General features: G+C 43.4%; 1 protein-coding gene across 1 annotated transcript in view; it reads left to right on the top strand.

Moving 5' to 3' along the window:
* LHX6 (LIM homeobox 6) overlaps positions 1-22,679 on the top strand; it is a 225,316-nt gene that overhangs the window by 176,276 nt on the left and 26,361 nt on the right. Inside the window, exon 4 of the mRNA XM_077467001.1 lies at positions 14,493-14,713. Coding sequence (XP_077323127.1) covers positions 14,493-14,713 — 221 coding nt within the window. The remainder of the gene's footprint in view (positions 1-14,492; positions 14,714-22,679) is intronic.

The following is a 22,679-nucleotide window of genomic DNA, read 5'->3' as shown; positions in this document are numbered from 1 at the left end:
ATGGTACAGATTGCAGTACAGGTCATAGGAACGTAGATATCCATGGAAGGTCTTTTCATGTTAAATTCACTTAATTACTTTTATTGTATCCGTAATTACAATTCTGCAATAGTCAAATGTTCTTTCTTTCCTTCTTTCGTTTTCTTTCTTTCTTTCTTCTCTCCCTGCGTCCCTTCCCTCCATTCCTTCCTTCCGTCGTTCCTTTGTTTTTTTTTTGTTTTTTTGTTTTTTCTTCCATCTATCCCCTCTTCCTCCCTCTCTTCTCTTTTCCTTTCTTCCTTCTTCTTTTTTCTTCACTTCTTCTCCCTCCTTCTCCCTTCCTCCCTTCCTTTCGCCCTTTCTTCCTTCATTTCTTGCTTTTTTCATTCTTTTTCCCTTCCTTCTATACCTTCTCCTTCCCTCTCTTCTCTTTTCCTTCCTTCCTTCCCTCCTTCCTTTCTTCCTTCTGTTGTTTCTTTTACTTTTTTTTTGTCTTCTTTGCTCCTCGTCCCTCCCTCCCTCTCTCTCTCTCTTCCTCCCTTCTTTCTTTTTTTCTTACCCTTTACCTTCCTTTCTTTCCATCCCTCCTTTCACTACTTCACCCTCCTTCACTCCTTCTCCCTTTCTTTCTTTTTTCTTTTCTTTCTCTCCTTCCTTCCTTAATTTCTTTGTTTTTTCCTTTTTCCTTTCTTGCTTTCTCCCTCCCTCCTTCCTTTTTTTCTTTCTTTTTTTTTTATTTTATTTTCTTCTCTCTCCCTCTCTCTATTTTCTTTTTCTTTCTTTCTTTCTTTCTTTCTTTCTTTCTTTCTTTATTTCTTTCTTTCTTTCTTTCTCTCTTTCTTTCCTTCATTTCTTATTTTTTTTTCCTTTTTCCTTACTTTCTTGCTCTCTCCCCCCCTCCTTCCTTTTTCTTTCTTCCTTTTTTTTCATTTTCTTCTTCACTTCTCTCTCTCTCTCTCTCTCTTTCTTTCTTTCTCTCTCCCTCCTTTCCTTCACTCCTTTCTTTCCCTCCATTTCTTCCTTCCTTCTGCCCACTCTTCCAGCCGTTCCCTCCTTTCCATCCTTCCTTCATTTCTTGCTTTTGTTTTTCTTTTTACCCTTCCTTCTATACCTTCTCCTTCCCTCTTTCCTCTTCTCCTCTTTTCCATCCTTCCTTCCCTCCTTCCTTTCTTCCTTCTTTTGCTTTCTTTCTTTTTTTTTTTTCTTCTTTGCTCCTTCTCCTTCTCTCTTCCTCTTTTTTTTCTTACCCTTTACCGTCCATCTTTCCGTCCCTCCTTTCACTTCTTCGGCCTCCTTCTCCCTTTCTTCCTTCTTTCTTTTTTATTTTCTTTTTTCTTTTTTTTCTTTCTTTCTTTTTTTCTTTCTCTCTCCTTTTCTTCACTTCTTTCTTTCCCTCCATTTCTTCCTTCCTTCTGCCGACTTTTTTCCTTACTTTCTTGAACGCTCTCTCTCTCCTTCATTTTTCTTTCTTTCTTTTTTTTTTATTTTCTTCTTCACTTCTTTCTCTCTCTCTCCTTTTCTCTTTTATTTTCTTTCTTTCTCTCTCTTTCTCTCCCTCCCTCCTTTCCTTCACTCCTTTCTTTCCCTCCATTTCTTCCTTCCTTCTGCCCACTCTTCCAGCCATTCCTTCCTTTGCGCCGCTCCTTCATTTCTTGCTTTTTTCTTTCTTTTCCCTTCCTCCTAGACCTTCTCCTTCCCTCTCTCCTCTTTTCCTTCCTTCCCTCCTTCCTTTCTTCCTTCTTTCGTTTCTTTTACTTTCTTTTTTTTCTTCTTTGCTCTTTCTCCCTCCCTCTCTCTCTCTTCCTCCCTTCTTTCTTTTTTTTTTCTTACCCTTTACCTTCCTTCTTTCTGTCCCTCCTTTCACTTCTTCACCCTCCTTCTCTCATTCTCCCTTTCTTCCTTCTTTCTTTTTTATTTTCTTTCTTTCTTTCCTTCATTTCTTAGTTTTTTTCTTCCCTTTTCCTTACTTTCTTGCTCTCTCCCTCCCTCCTTCCTTTTTCTTTCTTTTTTTTATTTTCTTCTTCACTTCTCTCTCTCTCTCTTTTTCTCTTCTTTCTTTCTTACTTCCATCATCCAATCATGTGCAAGCAAAAATACTGTTCTTTTTAATTCTCCTTGCAAGTGATTGGGTACTTTTTGCAGAGTGAATCCTTACTTCATTTACTAAGCTCTGAAGCAACTGCACTTTGCGAAGTGCACAGTCTGTTTGTCTTTAGTAAATCAACCCCAATGCAGCAACCTATAACTTTTTAATACTGTGTTCTCAATTTAATGAATTAGAACTACAGTGAGGAAAAAAGTATTTGACCCCCTGCTGATTTTGTACGTTTGCCCATTGACAAAGAAATGATCAGTCTATATTTTATTGGTCGGTTTATTCTAACAGTGAGAGACAGAATAACAACAAAACTATCCAGAAAACCGCACTTCAAAAAAGTTAAAAATTGATTTGTATTTTAATGAGTGAGTAAGTATTTGACCGCTTCGCATTACTTAGTACTTGGTGGTAAAACCGTTGTTGGCAATCCCAGAGGTCAGACGTTTCTTGTAGTTGCCCACCATGTTTGCATACAACTCAGGAGGGATTTTGTCCCGCTCCTCTTTGCAGATCTTCTCCAAGTCATTAAGGTTTTGAGGCTGACGTTTGGTAACTCAGACCTTCAGCTCCCTTCACATATTTTCTATGGGATTAAGGTCTGGAGAATGGCTAGGCCACTCCAGGACCTTAATGTGCTTCTACTTGAGCCACTCCTTTGTTGTCTTGGCCGTGTGTTTTGGGTAATTTTCATGCTGGAATACCCATCCACAACCCATTTTCAATGCCCTGGCTTTGGCCTGGAAGGAGGTTCTCATCCAAGATGTGATACTACATGGTACAGTCCATCATCCCTTTAATGCGGTGAAGTTGTCCTGTCCCCTTAGCAGAAAAACATCCCCAAAGCATAATGTTTCCACCTTCATGTGTGATGGTGGGGACGTTGTTCTTGGGGTCTTAGACAGCATTCCTCCTCCTCCAAACACGGCGAGTTGAGTTGATGCCAAAGAGCTTGATTTTGGTCTCATCTGACCACAACACTTTCACCCAGTTCTCTGAACCATTCAGATGTTCATTAGCAAACTTCAGATGGACCTGTACATTTGCTTTCTTGAGCAGGGGGGCCTCGAGAGTGCTGCAGGATTTCAGACCTTTACGGTGTAGTGTGTTACCAATTGTTTTCTTGGTGACTAGGGTCCCAGCTGCCTTGAGATCATTGACAAGATTCTCCCGTGTAGTTCTGGGCTGATTCCTCACCGTTTTCATGATAATTGAAGCTCCACGAGGTGAGATCCTACATGGAGCCCCAGACTGAGGGAGACTGACAGTTATTTTGTGTTTCTTCCATTTGCGAATAATCGCACCAACTGTTGTCACCCTCTCACCAAGCTGCTTGGCGGTGGTCTTGTAGCCCATTCCAGCCTTGTGTAGGTCTACAATCTTGTCCCTGACATCCTTGGACAGCTCTTTGGTCTTGGCCATGGTGGAGAGATAGGAATCTGATTGCTTCTGTGGACAGGTGTCTTTTATACAGGTAACAAGCTGATTTTATGAGCACTCCCTTTAAGAGAGTGCTCCTAATCTCAGCACGTTGCCTGTATAGAAGACACCTGGGAGCCAGAAATCTTGCTGATTGATGGGGGGTCAAATACTTATTTCACTCATTACAATGCAAATCAGTTTATAACTTTTTTGAAATCCCTTTGCTGGATATTTTTGTTGTTAATCTGTCTCTCACTGTTAGAATATACCAACCAATAAAATTATAGACTGATCATTTCTTTGTCAGTGGGCAAACGTACAAAATCAGCAGCCGATTAAATACTTTTTTCCCTCCACTGTAATAAAGGTCAAGTGATTTTATGCATGTTTTATCCCAAGTGGTACCTGTAAAGTCCAAATATATATATACATTTTATACAATGTCATGAGAATACAGATCCGATACTGGTTTGCCTCTATTCTCTTTTATATGTTGGACAACGGGCAGTAAAATATTAAACTTTTGACGTTTTTTAAGTGGAAAAGTGAAAAAAAATAAAAAATCTTAAAGTAGATTTCTTTTCCTCATCTTCTGAGAACTCGATTAAAAAAATAAAATAAAAAAATTCTCCTTCATTGCCCCAACATGAAATGTTTAAAACCAAACAAACACGGGGACATTAAGTGTAATTTAAATGTCGGGTATAATGAATGAGCGAGCTTTTAATTGTTTGTTTGTGTAGGTTTGGTATCACATGAAGTCCGGCCACTCTCGTGTTTTTATTCCATTTATATCCCGGTTACAAATGTGGGATAAAATGTAAATCTCTGTTATTACCGAAAGCGCGCTTAATTTTAACCTCTGCATAGCTGAAGGTTACTACAATTTTCTTCTTGCTGATTCACATATTCTCTTTTTTTTGTGGGAAAAGCAAGAAGAAAATCCTCCAAAAAGAAAAAGGCAAAGTTATCTGTTTTTTCCAACTCCTCCTACGTGTTGCGTACAACTCTTAATATGAAGAGTAGACAATAAAAGTTGTGTCTAAGGCACCTTAACCTCTTAAGGACCCCCCCCAACTCAGATATACTGCGACAGGGCAGCTAAGGTTGCCACCCGTCCTGGATTCACCCGGACAGTCCGTGTTTGGAATTGCGCCTGATTTCAGGCAGTTTCTCCGTTTTTCAGAGAACCGCAGTAAATTCTCGATAATGTGTCCGGATTTCAGGAGGTCTGAAAAGAAAAGAAAAGGCGGCAACCCTAAGGGCAGCCCTCCTGTGTTAAATCACATACCTGTACTACTATTGTTGGCTGCCAGCGACACACTCCCTCTGTGATAGGATACAGTGGGACCAAACCAGCGGGTACGTGATGTCCACCGGGACATTCGCCAATCGTTCTGAGGATGTAAACAAACAAGGCAGACCACCATTCTGCCAGAGGGGGAAAACGGAGATCATGTGTTTCTGCTAAGCAGGAACACGGATCTCTGTTCCCCCCCCCCCCCCCAGTCAAAGCACCTTCCCCATGGTTATAAAGCACTCCCTAAGGGAAACACTTAACTCTTTGATCGCTTCTGATGTTAACCCCTTCCCTGCCAGTGTCATTTATACAGTGACAGTGCTTTTTTTTTTTAGCAATGAACACTTTATTGGTGTCACTGGTCCCCAAAAAGTGTCAAAAGTGTCAGTTAGGTGTCCGCCGCAAAATAGATTCTATATACTGTAGCTCCAATCAATTCATCCAGAGAAATGAAAAAAAGAATAAGGGAGAATCTGCAAAGGTTCCAGGTTTATTTATCCCGGTCATTGTATATCTAGTAGTAGTTGGTCATATACAACTCAACTTGTCCTATGATGTGAAACACAATTCATAGCTCATCCAAGCCATTTCTTCAGTTTACTAGAACCAACCCATTGGGTGCTCCACCACTGTCCACTGTGAGTGGACTCATCTCAGATACTGTATAGCTACAGGGCTACCTCTACCCATGTCTGAGAGGGCATTTATATTGTCCTATTAACAAATTGTTATTTTAATAAACGTAGGAATTTATATGTATTAGGTTGGTGAGCTCTTCTTTTCTTTTGTTTTCATAGTAGTGGAGTCACTCTACAAGAATTGTTTACAGAAGATTCCCACCAGCCCTTACCCATACTGGTCTGGGGGCTAAGTAAAGTTTGATGGAGATTTTTAGCAATACCTTCATGGATCTCCACCCCACCTAGTCCTAGTCACATAGAAAACATTCTGTAGGGCCCACTCGATTCTATGGAGAAGTATGCTTCCTGGAGGCACTGGCATAACCATGTGGCTGCCAAGAGTGCCTGGCATAGGAGGGAACCCCATAAGGGATGCTTTTAAGGAAAACCAAACTGTTACATTTACAGTATAGAAGTCAGAACTCAGGGTTGTCCCCAGCCACTGATTCCCCTCTGATAAACCCTTATAGGACCCTTATAGGACGGCTGACATCATTATGCTTATTATGGCTACTTATATTGCTATTACAACTATAACTCTTATCCATATCACTGCTCACCTTATAGTGTATTGACTATGCTGGCAGACCTTCTGCTGCCTGTCCTTGATCTAGGGATAATTGATATCCAGATCAATGATAACATTGACCCAGGTGGGTGATACTGCTAACTGCTACAAGGCAGGGGTGGGTGTAGATAATGGGGTGTTAATAGGGAGGTCCAAACACCATCCAGAGCACATGCGAAGGATAAGGGATAATGATTAGGTTGCCTACAGAGTGGAGATAAAGAATTTGTTGGGCTGGTGCTTATGGCTGATCACCAGAAGCACTGCAGACCTTGGAAACCTCAAAAACCCGGCAGTTCAGAGAGAGTGAGCTAGGCATTTCAAAACAAGGAAGACTCTCTTCAACTCCTACCCATCTCTGATAGACCTAGCCAAAGCAAGCCTTCTCAATCTGAACTGCCTGGCTCGGCGACTGGATCATGGAGGATGGAGCGAGGGAGTTGTATTGGGTAAGACCTCTACCATAGGGAGAAATATCAGGCAGGATATGAGACCTTCACAGAGGATGTTTAATACTGCACAGTGAATGATAGGCTTCAGTATTTAGGAGCTTAGGGAGAGTGGAAGCCTTCAAAGATCTCACAGTATTGTGAGAGACAGTTCCCGTCCCAGCTATGATTTGTTTAAATTGCTACCATCTGGTAGGAGATATAGGAGTATTATTAGCAGGTTACAGAATAGTTTTTCCCCCGGTTAGTAAGACTTTTAAAGTTCTCCTTTTTCCAGAAAATAGCCTATGCAGTCAAGGGGCCCCAGTAGAAATTAAAAACGACCCACCTACCCTCACAAAAAACGTCTTCTATAATCTGCATACCTCCCCATCCTACGTTATATTATTGTGGCGCCCTCACAGTTAGGCTGTTAGGTAAATTTAGTTTTTAGCTCTACTGTAGTGAGTGGAGTGGTTGTTGATTGCTTTGGTCTGATCAGGGTCCATGAGCTGAGAATTTGCTTGCTTCCCCCTGCCTTTGGAAGAAGCTGCCAGAGCAAGAGAAGGAAGATTCAGATAATTATCTAAAAATGTATCATAGCCTAGCCCAGTGATGGCGAACTTTGGCACCCCATATGTTTTGGAACTACATTTCCCATGATGCTCAACTACACTGCAGAGTGCATGGGCCCCATGGAAAATGTAGTTCCAAAACATCTGGGGTGCCAAGGTTTGCCATCACTGCCCTAGCTAATCCCTGGAAGGGGGCATCCAGAGCGTGGTTGGGGAGATGATAAATAGGCAGGAGGTGTAAGTAGATTGTTCTGTCTTCATCAAGGAGGGTTCCAGTACTCTTGGGGCTATTGCCAGTGGGAGAAGTATCACTTAGACAGGAGACTACTGTTTGGGCCTCAACATTTGCTGTGTTAAGAGCCTGTGGAAGAGAGTTGAAAAAGGGGGAGACCTGCTGAAGGACACTGTTTCAGAGTCCAGGTCTGAAGGAGGACTTTGCCATTTCCCTCATTAAGGATCTACCTGTGGATGCTGGGTAGCAGACAGCTCCTGGGACACTGGGAGTAAAGACCTTACAGGGGACTGATAGTTGTGTAGATGCTAAAGGGAACCAGCTGCTCATGGTTGCTCCATGGTCTACCAATGTGGAGCTTCAGATATGCTGACTATCCCCAGCTACCTCCAGAGAAGCTGCTAATAAAAGACTAGAGAGAAGCGTCTACTTTTGATGTTGTTGCTGATCAATTTGGAGCCAGTCTTCCATAGGGGAGTCAAGTTGATTACAGGTATTACAAAAACATTAAAAATGTTTTACAAAGCTGCACTTGAAAAAAAAAAAATCTAATGCCTTTATATTCTATTGATTAATAATACCATAACATAGGAAGGTGAGGTATGCGTAGTAAAGGACACCTTGAACCTATTATGGGTTATAGAAGAAGTTTTATGAGGGTAGTTGGAAGTTGTTTGTTTTACCTTTTTTCTTTATGTATTATTATACATGATGAGGATTGATGGCAGTGGGTTTGCTGTATTTCATGGGATGTATTATGTTTTTATGTGTTTAGCATTGGAAAGAACTACAACTTTATTTCTGTAGCACTTACCCTCAAAGGAGCGGCTGAATTTTTCTGGGCTTACCAATTACCTCCTCCAGCTTGTACTCATTGTCCTTGTCTAGGGGTTCCCAGGGTTGGTTACCACGTAACTGTAGAGACTGACACTTGAATTCCTTGTTAGGATTTTTATTTTGCATAGAACAGTTGAACAAACTCAGTCTCTAAGTTGGGAATAGAGGGCATCAGGGTAGAGTTTAGCTCAGGTGCTTGGAACTGCTGAAGTAAAATAAAGTCTCTTTCTATGTACACAATCCAGGGAACAGCCGCTCGCAACTGGACTCTTTAACTGTTGAATAAATCCTTAAGTTTTGGGTTTAGCAGCCAACAGGTAATTCTAGCTTTTCAAAGTCTCTCACGCAGATTTGGTTGGAAACTTGGAAACTTAGTTACAACTGGAAGGATAGAAGTAGTAACTTTTCTGACTGTACCAGAATCTTTCACCCGGTCCGCCGATACCGTAAGAATTGGGGATTCAATCAATGTCCATGGAAGCTCAGCTACTAGGCTCTTACTGAGCAGCCAGCCTTGTGCGTGGCTCGCTTACCGAAGAGTCCTCCCCTGGTCGCATGTAGAGTTGCTGGGCCTCTCCAAAACCCGAGACGACACTGGAACACCTTAGAATCCTCCTTCCAGTTACTGTGCCTGAAACTAGCCTGCTCTGAGGCTTGGAAACGGATGGATCCGCACCCCAGGTCATGAGGGCCCCCAGGGACTGGTCAGGAGAACCAGGACCACGGAGTCAGCAACAACTTCTGGACCGCAACTTCGAACCACGTGACTTTGGCACCTTAAGTACCCCTTCCCAGATTACGCAGTGAGACAAACTCCCACTGATTGGTTCCAAGTCAGAGATTGGTACCCAATGCGTCCAGCCAGACTGTGTTCTATAGCCTCCCACAGGTGTACAACCCCACCTATGACCAGGCAGAACTTCCATACAGCCCAGCCAAACTGATGCCAAAGCACAATTTTGCACAATTTAGTCCCAAAACTCATTACAGTTTTAGGCAAAAACTAAATGTAAACATATAGCGCATACTCATTAGGAGTACCGGCGCTACGTTTTATTTAAAGATTTTTATTGTAGAATGACAAATACATATCCCGATTTTTGACTATGATGCAGGTGCATTGAAGAACACTGTAGATATGTAGTAGGGTATAACTGATTTGGGGAATTAGTAGAAGATCTGGAAAATAACACCTGTACAAACTACCTCGTTCTCTAAGCAGACCTAAAAGAAAGTCTTGGGTGCCTGCCCACGAGCACTTCCTTGCTTTTTTCACTGAAAATCACAAGAATGATGGACCACACATTAAATTATATCACTGTAGTAAAGTCAACCTTGTGAATCCAACGACCGAAAGGGAGCTACTGTAAGTCAGAAAGACTAAAAAACAAAGGTCAAAAAAGGTGCAAGAAGTACCCTCACAAACAAGATGAGAGTAGGAAGACGACCACCTCATATTGCTAGAGCAATGTCAGGTAAAACAGTAGGATAGTTAGACCTGTCCACAAGGACATCCCACTGTGTTAAAAGAATCTAACAGGTAGAGCCCTCTACAGGGCCTGAAGGACATGGGACTACAAGTCCTCTGACCAGCACTGATCCAGCGAAGTATCCACAGTGAGAAGCTTTTGTCAAAGATCTAAGAACTATTACCCATTTAACCACTTCAATACAGGGCACTTTCGCCCCCTTCCTTCCCAGCCCAATTTTCAGTTTTCATCACTCTAGCGCTTTCAATGACAATTGCGCGGTCATGCTACACTGTACTCAAATGAAATTTTTATCATTTTGTTCGCACAAATAGAGCTTTATTTTGGTGGTATTTATTCACGACTCCGTTTTTTTTGCGATATAAGCGCAAAAAAAAGCGGAAATTTGGAAAAAAAACAATATTTTCTTTTTTCTATTTTAAAAGAAATCCAATAAAATCTAATTTTGTCATAAATTTAAGCCAAAATGTATTCTGCTACATGTTTTTGGTAAAAAAGATTCCGTTAAGTGTATAATAATTGGTTTGTGTGATCACGGACATAAGTACGCAAATGATCATGTACATATGTGTGCAGGTGATCACGTACATATGTGTGCAAATAATCATTGGGACATGTGATTTTAGTGGGACATATGTGGGGGACATGTTTTTATTATTAGGGACATGTGTTTTATTATTTGGGGACATGTGTGTTTTGGGGACATGTGTGTTTTGGGGACATATGTGGGGACTGTGTTTATACTGTGTGGTGTGTTGTGTGTATTACACTAGACTGGTAATCAGTGAGTAAAAAGCTGTAAAAAACAGCTCATACTCACTGATCACCAGCCGGCTGTAGCGATCTCATGAAGACCCCCAGACGCGTGCTTTCTCTCACAGGCTTTAGGTTTGCCTGTGAACTGTCTACTGACAAAGAAACACAGGGGGTTATTTACTAAAACGGGAGAGTGCAAACTCTGGTGCAGCTCTACATAGAAACCAATCAGCTTCCAGGTTTTATTGTTAAAAGCTTACCTGAACAAGCTAGAAGCTGACTGGCTACCATACACAGCTGCACCAGATTTTGAATGCACATGTTTTAGTAAATCTGCCCCATGGAGTTGTCCAGGGATGGTTTCTTTCAGCACAAAAGTGATGTTCAATGGAGTCCAGGTCAAGGGCCCTACTCACAGTAGGATCCCCCAAGAAGCAGGCACTGACTGCTCCAGGGAACTCGGTTTCTGGACATGAGGATAGCAATGAGACAGGAGTCCTCCTTTGATGGGGGGGGGGGGGGGGGAAATAGACATAATATAGACAAGTGGTCTGTAAACTGCGGCCCTGGGGCCAGATGTGGCCCGTTGCTTATCTTTATCCGGCCCTTGAGGCACTATTTTTTTACTGACACCAACAATGCAACACCATTCTTCCCACTAAAACCAACAATGAGGAACTATTCTTCCTACAAACACCAATGATGGGGCACCATTCCTCCCACAAACACCAATGATGGGGCACCATTCCTCCCACTAATATCAATGATGGGCACCATTGCTCCCACTGACACCAATGATGGGGCACCATTGCTCCCACTGACACCAATGATGGAACGTCATTCCTCCCACAGACACCAATGATGGGGCACCATTCTTCCCACTGACACCAACAATGGGACACTACTACTTCCTCTAATACATTGTTTTCTCCCACTGATGCCAGGACATTTTCTACTACCAACAGTCTGGCCCCCTAAAGTCTGAAGGACAGCAAGCCCTTTGTTTAAAAAGTATGGAGACCCCTGATATAGACCCAAAAAGAATGAGGCTTCAAATCAGGGACCTCTAGATCCATAGGAACCACTTGCATAGCTCACCTCCCAGTTAGGAAGGGGGGGGGGGACTAAGGAAGGCTAAGGTCAACAAGAGAAGCAGAAGCACTAAAAAGGGCGCTATCCCCCAGTAACCCAATAGTCCCTAAATGGGAAGGAACGGGGAGTACTGTGACCCTTAAGGAAGAAACCACTAACCCCTTTACTTCAGTGATGTAATCAGTCTGCGGCCCATCATTCTTGTGACTTTTAGCATTACTGTGAATTGCTTTAATTAATTTAATTGTGTAATAGCACATTGTGGGGTGTGAACGAGCCCTCAAGCCAACACTAATGGTGCAAAAAGATGAGTGCAAGTTTGGATCAATGTGAACATCACAAGCAACTACTGAAGACAAAATGTCCCTATTTATATATAGGAATGGCATGGTTGAAGGTAAAGCAGCAACACGTCACGTAACAATACACTTTGGCATTTTGAAAACCGTTCTACTTTCCTCTAGAATAGTTGCGTCCGGTCCATGGTTATGATGGAAACCAGAGCAGTTTTTGTTTGTGCAGTTGTTGATGCTGGCAGAAGCAGTATTAGCGCTCCAAGGGGGGTTACTTTTTCCATATCCTAGAGGTCCGTCATTGGAGAGACCAGCTAGGTGACTGGAGGGGAATGCAATGTAAGAATATTTTCAATGGATTTTTATTCTAATTATTCTGGCAAGGGAACAAAATAGAAGGTGGGAAAGTGTACAGCAGAGTGGGCCAACTATGTCTAGCCTGCCAAGTGCTTGTTTTAAGGATTTTTTTGTGCTTGTCCCATGCAGCACTAAAGCCCAACTCTAGGAAAACTAAAAAATTATCCCTTGCAGTGGGACTGTGCCCAAACTGCAAGGGTTGACTGCTCTTTCATGGCTAGGTGAGAGTAAATGCACTTAAATTTACCTGATCCTCCGCTCCCCCGGCAGACGGCTCTCCCCCCTGGTGGACTGTCCTCATGTGGTCTATGGAACCTTCAATGGTCTTGATGATGTCAGGACCTTTAGACTGCTGGAGCATGTAGGGCAAGACCCTGTGAGGACCGGTCTTGCACTGTGGGGGAGCAGAGAATCAAGTAGGTAAATCTACTTTATCTTGTTCTCTAGGCCTAAACGAACTTTGGAACCCTTGCCATACAGGCTCACTGAAGGAGAGATGTTCAAGATTCTCCCTTTGACCCTTTTACTGCCACTGACGTATGTCATACATTGGTGGCAGCAAGGGGTTTTACACATAATCCCATGTGCTACACTCCACAAGTTGATTGTCGGCTGTTGGCCTTCTGTGGGGGGCAGGGGGTACAATCTACTTACCCCCCTCCATGGTTCCTGGGTTCCCAGGCTTGGCAGATGGATTGGAAGTAGTCCAGTGAACAAAAAAAAATACTTTAGTACATCTAAAATTCTATTAATTGAATAAGAAGACTCTATTAAGAACCACATTTTCCTCAACATGCTTTGAGCATCATTTTGTTTCTAAATGCTTATTCATTACACTTTGTGGCGGGCTGGACCTTGACAGTTCGGGCTGGTGGAGTCTTCTCTGTAGATTCCCCTTGCACACTTTTATACTGTTTCTGACTCACTAAATTTGTATATCAATTAATTTCTTAATGGGCTAGTGAGCATTTCACGTCCAGTGATATAGCCATGGTTGTGATCACATATTTATTATCTTTACTGTATGACCCCCCCAGCCAATTTGACAGGGCCTCCCCCACCTCCACCCCACGCAGAGAAGGGACTTTAAATACCTTATTGTGCATACATGCTTTGGCTCCCAGCAGTTAAATAAGGTCCCCGGGCCTCATCGGTTCTGCAACAAGGGTTGGGAATATGGAGGGGATGCTTTATCCATTCTTGGGATCAGGCAGAGTAATCTTCTGTGCTGCAGCTTCAAACAATTACATTAAAGTTTCGGCCTGCATCAATGGATTGATATAGAACAGTGGTCTCCAAACTGTGGCCCGGGGGCCAGATGTGGACTTTTGCTTGCCTTTATCTGGCCCTTGGTGCAATATTTCATCCTCTGACATCAACCATAGGACATGGTCCCCCCCCCCCCCCCCACTGACACCAATGAAGGGTCACAATTCCTCCCAATGACACCAATGATGGGTCACAGTTCCTCCCAGTGACACCGACGATGGGGCATAATTCTTCCCACTCAATGACACCAACAATGGAGCACTTTAATGCCCACTGATGACGGGACATTTTCTACTTCCAATGGCCACAGTACAGGCCGCTTAAAGTCTGAAGGACAGAAAAATGGCCCTTTGTTTAGAAAGCTTGGAGGCCCCTCGATATAGAAGAAGAACCTCACTGCTAAAGCATGACTTTCAGGGGCGTACTACCCGTGTTCTCTGGCACCCTTGTTTTCTGCCCTCCCCTGCCCTCTGGCGGCTCAAAGTTAGCATAGAGTTTGCACTGCCCATGTTTGGCCATTCTCTTGCCTTCTGGTAACAGGGTGGGTGGGCAGTTGAACATGCGTGGTGTGTTTGTCTTATGGTTGGGGTGAGGGAGCTTAGTGTGATATCAGTTGCAGCCTGGGGGAAGGGAGACTGAGGGGATCTATTAGTTGCCCACCATTAATCCAGAGCATGCATGCCTTGCTCATGGTATGACCCCCTCTTTGGGCACTGCACTTGGGGCACCTGCCTACCCCTTGATCCTGCCCTGACTGCACTGCAAATACCAAATGTTTGGGTTTCATATGGATATAAATGCTGGGGTATTTTCCTAAATCTCATTAGAAATGGCTTGGAGAAGATAGGAAACATCAACATTACAGAACAAGTCCAGTTGAATATGCCCAACTACTTCTAGATACATTGTGCATTATGGCTGTAGAGAAATACCAAACTTCACCCCCCAGTGGAACTAACTGAAGGTTCCATATTCTGTTCAATTTATAATCTTCTGTAGTTCTTTACATGTGAAAATCTCATAGAGAAGGTCAACTATCTTGCAACATCTACTTTGAATGTTTGGTCTACAGGCATTATACCTTGTCTAAATTTTGAGAAATGTTCCTTTGTATTCTAGCCGGTTCGGTACCAAGTGTGCTCGGTGTGGTAGACAAATCTATGCCAGTGACTGGGTGCGAAGAGCTCGGGGGAACGCCTACCACTTAGCGTGCTTTGCATGTTACTCCTGCAAAAGGCAACTGTCTACAGGGGAGGAGTTTGGCCTGGTTGAGGAAAAGGTCTTATGCAGAATCCACTATGACACCATGATAGAAAACCTAAAAAGAGCAGCAGAAAATGGTAAGTCTTTGAAAGTTTAGATTTGAGCAACAATGTTTTTTACCTTTTTTTCTGATTTGGGTAATTTATGCTTTGTGTGGCAATTTAATCTCCTGCCGACAATGTAACGCATATGTGCGAAACCACATAAAGTGCCTTAAAAAAGTATTCATACCCCTTGAGATTTTCCACATTCCGTCACATTACGACCAAAAGTGTAAATGTTTCTTAATGGGATTTTATGTGATAGACCAACAAAAAGTGGCACATAATTGTGAAGTGGAAGGAAAATGATAAATGGTTTTCAATTTTTTTTACACATAAATATGTGAAAAGTGTGGGGGAGGGGTATTTGTATTCAGCCCCCTTTACGCTGATACCCCTAACTAATATCTAGTGGAACCAATTACCTTCAGAAGTCACCTATTTATTAAATAGAGTCCACCTGCATGTAACTTAATCTCAGTATACCTACAGCTGTTCTGTGAAGCCCTCAGAGGTTTGCTAGAGAACCATCAGCATCATGAAGGCCAAGGAACACCAGACAAGTTAGGGATAAAGTTGTGGAGAAGTTTAAAGCAGGGTTAGGTTATAAAAAAAATATCCCAAGCTTTGAACATCTCACGGTGCTCTGTTCAATCCATCATCCAAAAATGGAAAGAGTATGGCACAACTGCAAACCTACCAAGAGATGGCCGTCCACCTAAACTGACCAGCCGGGCAAGGAAAGCATTCATCAGAGACCCAGCCAAGAGGTCCATGGTAACTCAGGAGGAGCTGCAGAGATCCACAGCTCAGGTCGGAGAATCTGTCCACAGGACAACTATTAGTTGTGCTCTCCACAAATCTGCCCTTTATGGAAGAGTGACAAGAAGAAAGACATTGGTGAAAGAAAGTCATAAGAAGTCCTGTTTGCAGTTTGTGAGATGACATGTGGGGGACACAGCAAACATGTGGAAGAAGGTGCTCTGGTGGTGTGAAACGAAAATGGAACTTTTTGGCCTAAAAGCAAAACTCTATGTGTGGGGGAAAACTAAAGCCCCGTACACACGACCAGACTTTTCAACATCAAAAGTCTGACGGAATGATTCCGGCAGACTATTCGAACGTGTGTGGGCTGCAACGGACTTTTGATTCGCAAAAGTCTGACAGACTTTAGAAATGGAACATGCTTCAAATTTTTCCGCCAGAACTCTGCCAGACCCAGAAATCCGCTCGTGTGTGTGCTAGTCTGACGGACTAAAACCGACGCTAGGGCAGCTATTGGCTACTGGCTATGAACTTCCTTATTCTAGTCCAGTCATACGTCATCATGTTCGAATCCGTCGGACTTTGGTGTGATTGAGTGTGGCCAAGTCCGTTCATTCGGAAAGTCCGTCAGAACTCTGTCAGAACTCCGTCAGAACTCCGTCGAAAGTCTGCCGGACTTAAGTCCTGTCGTGTGTACGCGGCATAACACTGCACATCACCCTGAACACACCATGAAACATGGTGGTGGCAGCATCATGTGATGGGGAAGCTTTTCTTCAGCAGGGACAGGGAAGCTGGTCAGAGTTGATGGCAAGATGGATGGAGCCAAATACAGGGCAATCTTAGAAGAAAACCTATTACCCCCTGTACATACGGTCGGACATTCCGACAACAAAATCCGATGGATTTTGTCCGACGGATTTTGTCCGAAAATGGTGTTGCATACACACGGTCGGACACAGTTGTCGGAAAATCTGATCATTCGTAACGTGATGACGTTATTTAGTTATGACGGGACTACGTTCAGGCTAGTAGCAAATAGCTTTGGTCTAGGAATTTGATCTGAGCATGCGTGGCACTTTGTCCGATCGGAATTCTCTACAAATTATCTACAAACGATTGGACAAAGTCCGATCGGATCATGTTGTCGGGAAAATTTTATAGCCCAGCTCTAAAACTTTGTCGGTCGGATATTCAGACGGAAACAGTCCGATGGAGCCCACACATGGTCGGATTATCCGACAACACGGTCCGATCGGACATTTTCCGTCAGAATGTCCGACCGTGTGTACAAGGGCTTAGAATCTGCAAAAGACTTGAGACTGGGGTGGAGGTTCACCTTCCAGCAGGACAACAACCCTAAACATACAGCCAGAGCTACAATGGAATGATTTAGTTCAAAGCATATTCATGTGTTAGAATGGCCCAGTCAAAGTCCAGACCTAAATCCAATCGAGAATCTGCGGCAAGACTTAAAAATTGCTGATCACAGACGATCTCCATCCAATCTGACAGAGATTGAAATATTTTGCAAAGAAGAATGGGCAGAAATGTCCCTCTCTAGATATGCAAAGCTGGTAGAAACATCCCCAAAAAGACTTGCTGCTGTATATTCAGTGAAAGGCGGTTCTACGGAGTATTGACTCAGGGGGGCGCCATACAAATGCCCCCCACATTTTTCACATATTTATTTGTAAAAAATTGTGAAAATCATTTATAATTTTCCTTCCACTTCACAATTATGTGCCACTTTGTGTTGGTCCATCACATAAAATCCCAATAAAATACATTTAGGTTTTTGGTTGTAACATGACAAAATGTGGAGAATTTCAAGGGGTATGAATACTTTTTCAAGGCACTGTATATGCATCCACAGTGGCTGAGGTTTCTGCGCTGAGACAGCGCTCGCTGCATTCTCCTGTCACAGTTACCAAGCTGTCACTGACAACTCCTCATCTCTAGGAATGGCATCTCTGGTTGTTATTCGTGGGAAGTGGGCTTCCGATCATGTGACTATTGTGACAACCAATCAGCTATTTTTTGTCCTGCCTTCCTTATATCGAAACTACTGCAATAGATTGCTGAGGTGGAACCCGCTGGCCTTTTTTAAACCTAATAAGTTAGGTGACTATGCAATGATTGAAGAAGGAAACATACTAGGTTTTATCTGTCATCAGTTTTCTGGATTCCTATGTTCTGTGTTTCTGCTGCAAGAACTGAGTTGAGATACCATTTTTGTATGACGTTTTTACTATGAATTTCTTCTTTTGTCCCTTGTGAGTTCATTAAATCTTTATTGCATACGACAGGAGATCTCAAGGGCTCAAGGAGATCTCAGGGGCTCGATACTTTCCCTTCATCAGGGCTGAGCAAGATTTTTTTTCCATGCAAGCCAAAAATGCAACCCATGCAACCCAATGCAAGCCAAGCTATTGTCATCCATAAGGGTTTGTCCTGATTTCCGTTGAATCAAAACGGCTGCAGTGGAAGTCCTAAGTCAAGAACCTGATGGCCTTTTTCATCCTAATAAATTATGCAACTATGCAATTAGTGATGAAGGAAGCATATTTGTCCTAATTAACAAAGGTGGGGAGGCACCTCTTTTCAAATATAGAAGCAGGATCTGCTCTATTTCCTTAGTTTAGAACAGGGGTCTCCAAACTTTCTAAACAGAGGGCCAGTTTACTTTCCTTCAAACTTTAAGAGGGCCAGACTGTGGCCAGTGGGAGTGAAAAAGGTCACAACGTCAGAGGGAAAAAATAATTCTCCATTGTTTATTTCAGAGAGAGTAATTGAGCCTCATTAATGCTTTAAGTGGGGGAATTGTGCCCCGTCACTGGTGTCATTGGGCCCCAATGTTGGTTCCATTGGGAGAAATTGTGCCCCCGTCATTGATGTCATTGAGGCCCATTGTTGGTATCAGTGGGAGGAACTGTGCCCCATCGTTGGTTTAATTGGGGGGGGGGATTATGCCCCATTGTTGGTATTAGTGGAGGAAATAGTGACCCAAGGGCCAAATAAAAGTAAGCAAAGGGCCACATCTGCCCCCCCCCCCCCCCGGGGCTGCAGTTTGGAAACCACTGGTTTAGAAGAATGGCCTAAGCCAGCCTTTCTCAATCTTTACAACACAGAGGAACCCTTGAAATAGTTCTCTGGATGTCAGGGAACATCTGCTAAAAAATTTGAAATCTACAACTCATGATACATTAGTGTGATGGTCAGTGGGAAGAATGGTCCTTACACTTGTGGACATTGGGACGAATTACCTCCTTACAGATAGCTAAAAAGAGCAACGGTGTGAGTGGGAATTTATCTGAGAGGCAGAAATTGGCCAATGCTGAAGGAACCCCTAACAACCTCTGGAGGAACCCTAGTTGAGAATCACTGACCTAAGCACTATGCTTGGACCTCTTTTTTAATTTTCCCCCCACTGGGTTTTATACGCTATCAATTTTCTGGATTCATATGTTTCTACTGTAAGAATGGAAATTTTATACCACCTTTGTCTTGTGTTTTCCTTCTAATTTTCCTTTTTTTATGCCCTATGTATATATTGTCCAAAGAATGTAAGAAGGGTGAGATAGATATAATGTGAGTCTAGTAAAACCTTTATTGCACACAACAGGAGATCACAAGAAAAAGCCAACACGTTTTAGGGGCTCAATACCCCCTTTTCATCGGGGTTGGGAAGGATTTTTTTTGCTGTGCAATGCAAAAAATAGCTATTATAGGGGGTTGTCCTGGTTTCCTTTGGACCAAAACCGCTGCAGCGGAATGGCTACCGTGGAACCTGAAGGCCCTTTTGTAACCTAATAAATGATGTAACTATGCAATGAGTGACGAAGGAAACACATTGCTCCTAATTATCAAAGAGGCTTTCAACACTTTTGTTAATTAGAAGCAGGATCTGCTTACATATACATACATATTGGCCTAAGTTTATATTTTTTCAAAATTGTCTTTTTTTGTTTTTTTTTGGTTTATAGCGCAAAAAAAACAAAAAACGCAGGGGTGATCAAATCCCACAAAAAAGAAATCTCTACTTGTGGAGAAAAAAAATATATACTTTTTTTGGGGGTTCAGCATCGCATTACCGCGCAATTGTCAGTTAAAGTGCAGTGCAGCATTGCAAAAAATATGGACTGGTCATGACAGGGGTTAAATCTGCCGGAGGTCAAGTGGTTAAAAGGAACCCCAGGGCAAAATTAAAAAAAAAGGCCCTGGTATGGATTGGGGGGGACCCCACACTGTTTTTTTTTTTAAAAAGGGGAACTCTACAGCAATTTTTTTTAAAAGGCCTGGCATGGATTGGGGGGGACCCCACGCTGTTTTTTTTAAAAAAAAAGGGGAAACCCATGCCAATTTTTTTTTTTTAAAAAGGGCCTGGTATGGATTGGGGGACCCCGCGCTGTTTTTTTTTTAAAAGGGGAACCCCACGCTAAATGTTTTATTTATAAGGGCCTGGTATGGATTGGGGGACCCCATGTGTTTTTTTTTTAAAAAGGGGAACCCCACACCAATTTTTTTTTATAAGGGCCTGGTATGGATTGGGGGGACCCCATGCTCTTTTTTTTTTAAAAGGGGAACCCCACGCCAATTTTTTTTATAAGGGCCTGCTATAGATTGGGGGGGGGGGCCCACACAGTTTTTTTTTAGAATTTTCTATTGCATTTGTTTACATTTCAGCTGTCAGCCTGCTCCTTAAAGTGATTGTAAAGTTTTGTTTTTTATTTTTTCAATTAAAATAGCAAACATTTTATACTTACCTGCTCTGTGCAATGGTTTTGCACAGAGCAGCCCCGGATCCTCCTCCACTTCATCGGGTGCCCAACACGGAGAGCTGCTTTCCATGGGGGGCACCTGTGTGGGGGGGCACTCTCCTGAGTCCCGCTGCTGCATCCATTGACAGCAGGACACAGACAGCGGGTAACAGACAGCGGGACTCTCCCCCCCCCCCCCCCCCCCACTGGATTTGATTTGACAGCAGAATGAAATGAAATGAAACGAAAATTAACCCATTTTTCGGCAATGTCTACTGCAGAAAGCAATGAGTGAAGAAGAAGGGATTTATCTGCCATCATTTTTTGGGGGGGGGGGGGGGGGATTCTTATGTTCTTTGGTTCAGAATTGAGATACCACCTTTGCATTGTGTTTTTTTTTATTGAAAACTTCCTTCTTTTGTGCCTTATCTATAAATTGTTGGATTCGGCAATTAGTCATGCAACCAGCTGGCAGGATATCACCGGTCATCGGCAACTCTTTCCTGACACTCAACAAAGAAAAATAATTTGTTGTCAGAGTAGTCATAACAGTGTTTGTTTTTTTGGATTTATTTTGCTTTTTTTTTATTAAAGAGACAGCGCACTCAAAATGAATACAGTATCTCAGATACGGATGGTAACTCTTGGCTGCATTGCTTGTCGGCTTTCTTTATTCCTTATATGACTTTACGGCAAGATGTTTCCTGCTAGAGTCTTTAGATCTTCACTTCTCTCCAAGAAGTCCTGAAGTCCTATATATATATTTTGTATCAGAAGAAGAAAAGTCTTGTTTTTCCAGGGAGAGATCCTTTCATAATGGCGGTGGAATGTAAACGGCCCTCTTAAAGCCCAATTACACCCCCCCCCCTCTCCCCCATATACATACTTGATGCCCTCCAGCATGTTTCTTTCGCTTTCCTTTAAAAAAAAAAAAAAAGATGTCTTTAGGTCTTTAGATGGCGCTGAACCATCCATTTACCAATTGCTTACTGGACACTTTTATCCCTTTCCAGCGCTGTCACATTTTGAATGACAATTGCGTGGTCATACAGCGCCGTACCCATATGAACTGCTTAGCATTTTTTCACACAAATGGAGATTTTGGTGGTACTTGATCACCACTGATAAGGAGGCACAGATGGGCACTGATAGGCTGCACTGATGGGCACCGATGAGGCGGCACTGATGGGCCTGCACTGATGGGCACAGATAGGCAACCCTGATAGGCAGCAATAATGGGTACGTGGCAATGATGGGGATGCGCTGATGGGCACTGATAGGCTGCATTGATGGGCACTGATGAGGTGGCACTGGTGGGCACTGATGAGGCGGTACTGGTGGATACTGATAGGCAGCATTAATGGGCACTGATGAGGCGACACTGGTAGACACTGATGAGGAGGCACTTATGAGTCAGCATTGATGGGCGCTGATAGGCAGAACTGATGGACACTAATAGGCAGCACTGATGTGCATTGATTGGTGGCACTGATGAGGAGGCACTGATTGGCAGAATTGATGGGCACTGATGGGCACTGAGAGGCAGCACTGATTGACAGCACTGACTGGCACTGATTGACTGCACTGATGGGCACTGATAGGCAGGACTGCTGGGCACTGATGGGGCTGCACTGATGAGCACTGATAAGCAGCCCTGATAGGCAGCAATAATGGGTACTGAAGAGGCGACACTGATGGGCAATGATGGGGCTGCACTGATTGGCTGCATTGATGGGCACTGATGAGGCGGCATTGGTGGGCACTGATAGGTGGCACTGATGGACACTGATAGGCAGTGTTGATAGGCAGCATTAATGGGCACTGATGAGGAGACACTGGTAGATACTGATGAGGCAGCTCTGATGGGCACTGATAGGCGGAACTGATGGGCACTGATTGGTGGCACTAATGAGGAGACATTGTTTGGCAGCACTGATGAGTAGGCACTGATTGGCAGCACTGATGGCCACTGATAGGCAGCACTGATGGGCACCAATTGACAGCACTGATTGGCACTGATTGGCTGCACTGATGGGCACTGATAGGCAGCACTTATGGACACTGATTGGAAGCACTGATGGGCACTGATTGGCTGCACTTATGGGCACTGATAGGCAGCACTGATTGACAGCACTGATAGGCAGCACTGATGGGCACTGATTGGTACTGATTGACTGCACTTAGGGGCACTGACAGGCAGCACTGATAGACAGCACTGATGGGCACTGTTGAGGCTACCCAGATGTCCATTTCACACTTGCTGGATACTAGCTTTCTCCTCACAGCAAGTGTGTTTACATCATGATCGGACACAACTGATCACATGGTAAAGATGCGCTGTGATTGGCTCTTTACCCCAATCTGTGATCACTGTGGAAAGGTTCTCGCTGCAGGGGAAGCGGTTCTGGGAGGACATCAATGGACGCCCTCCCAGAACTGCACCGTGGCCATCTTTCAAGTAGTTAATACAGGCAGCT

This window comes from Lithobates pipiens, unplaced genomic scaffold (assembly GCF_037356315.1).
Source record: "Lithobates pipiens isolate NorthernLeopardFrog02 unplaced genomic scaffold, aLitPip1_a1.2 Scaffold_1, whole genome shotgun sequence".
Classification (NCBI taxonomy): domain Eukaryota; kingdom Metazoa; phylum Chordata; class Amphibia; order Anura; family Ranidae; genus Lithobates; species Lithobates pipiens.
Note: the sequence above shows the minus strand (reverse complement) of the source record. Positions and strands in the feature narration are given on the sequence as shown.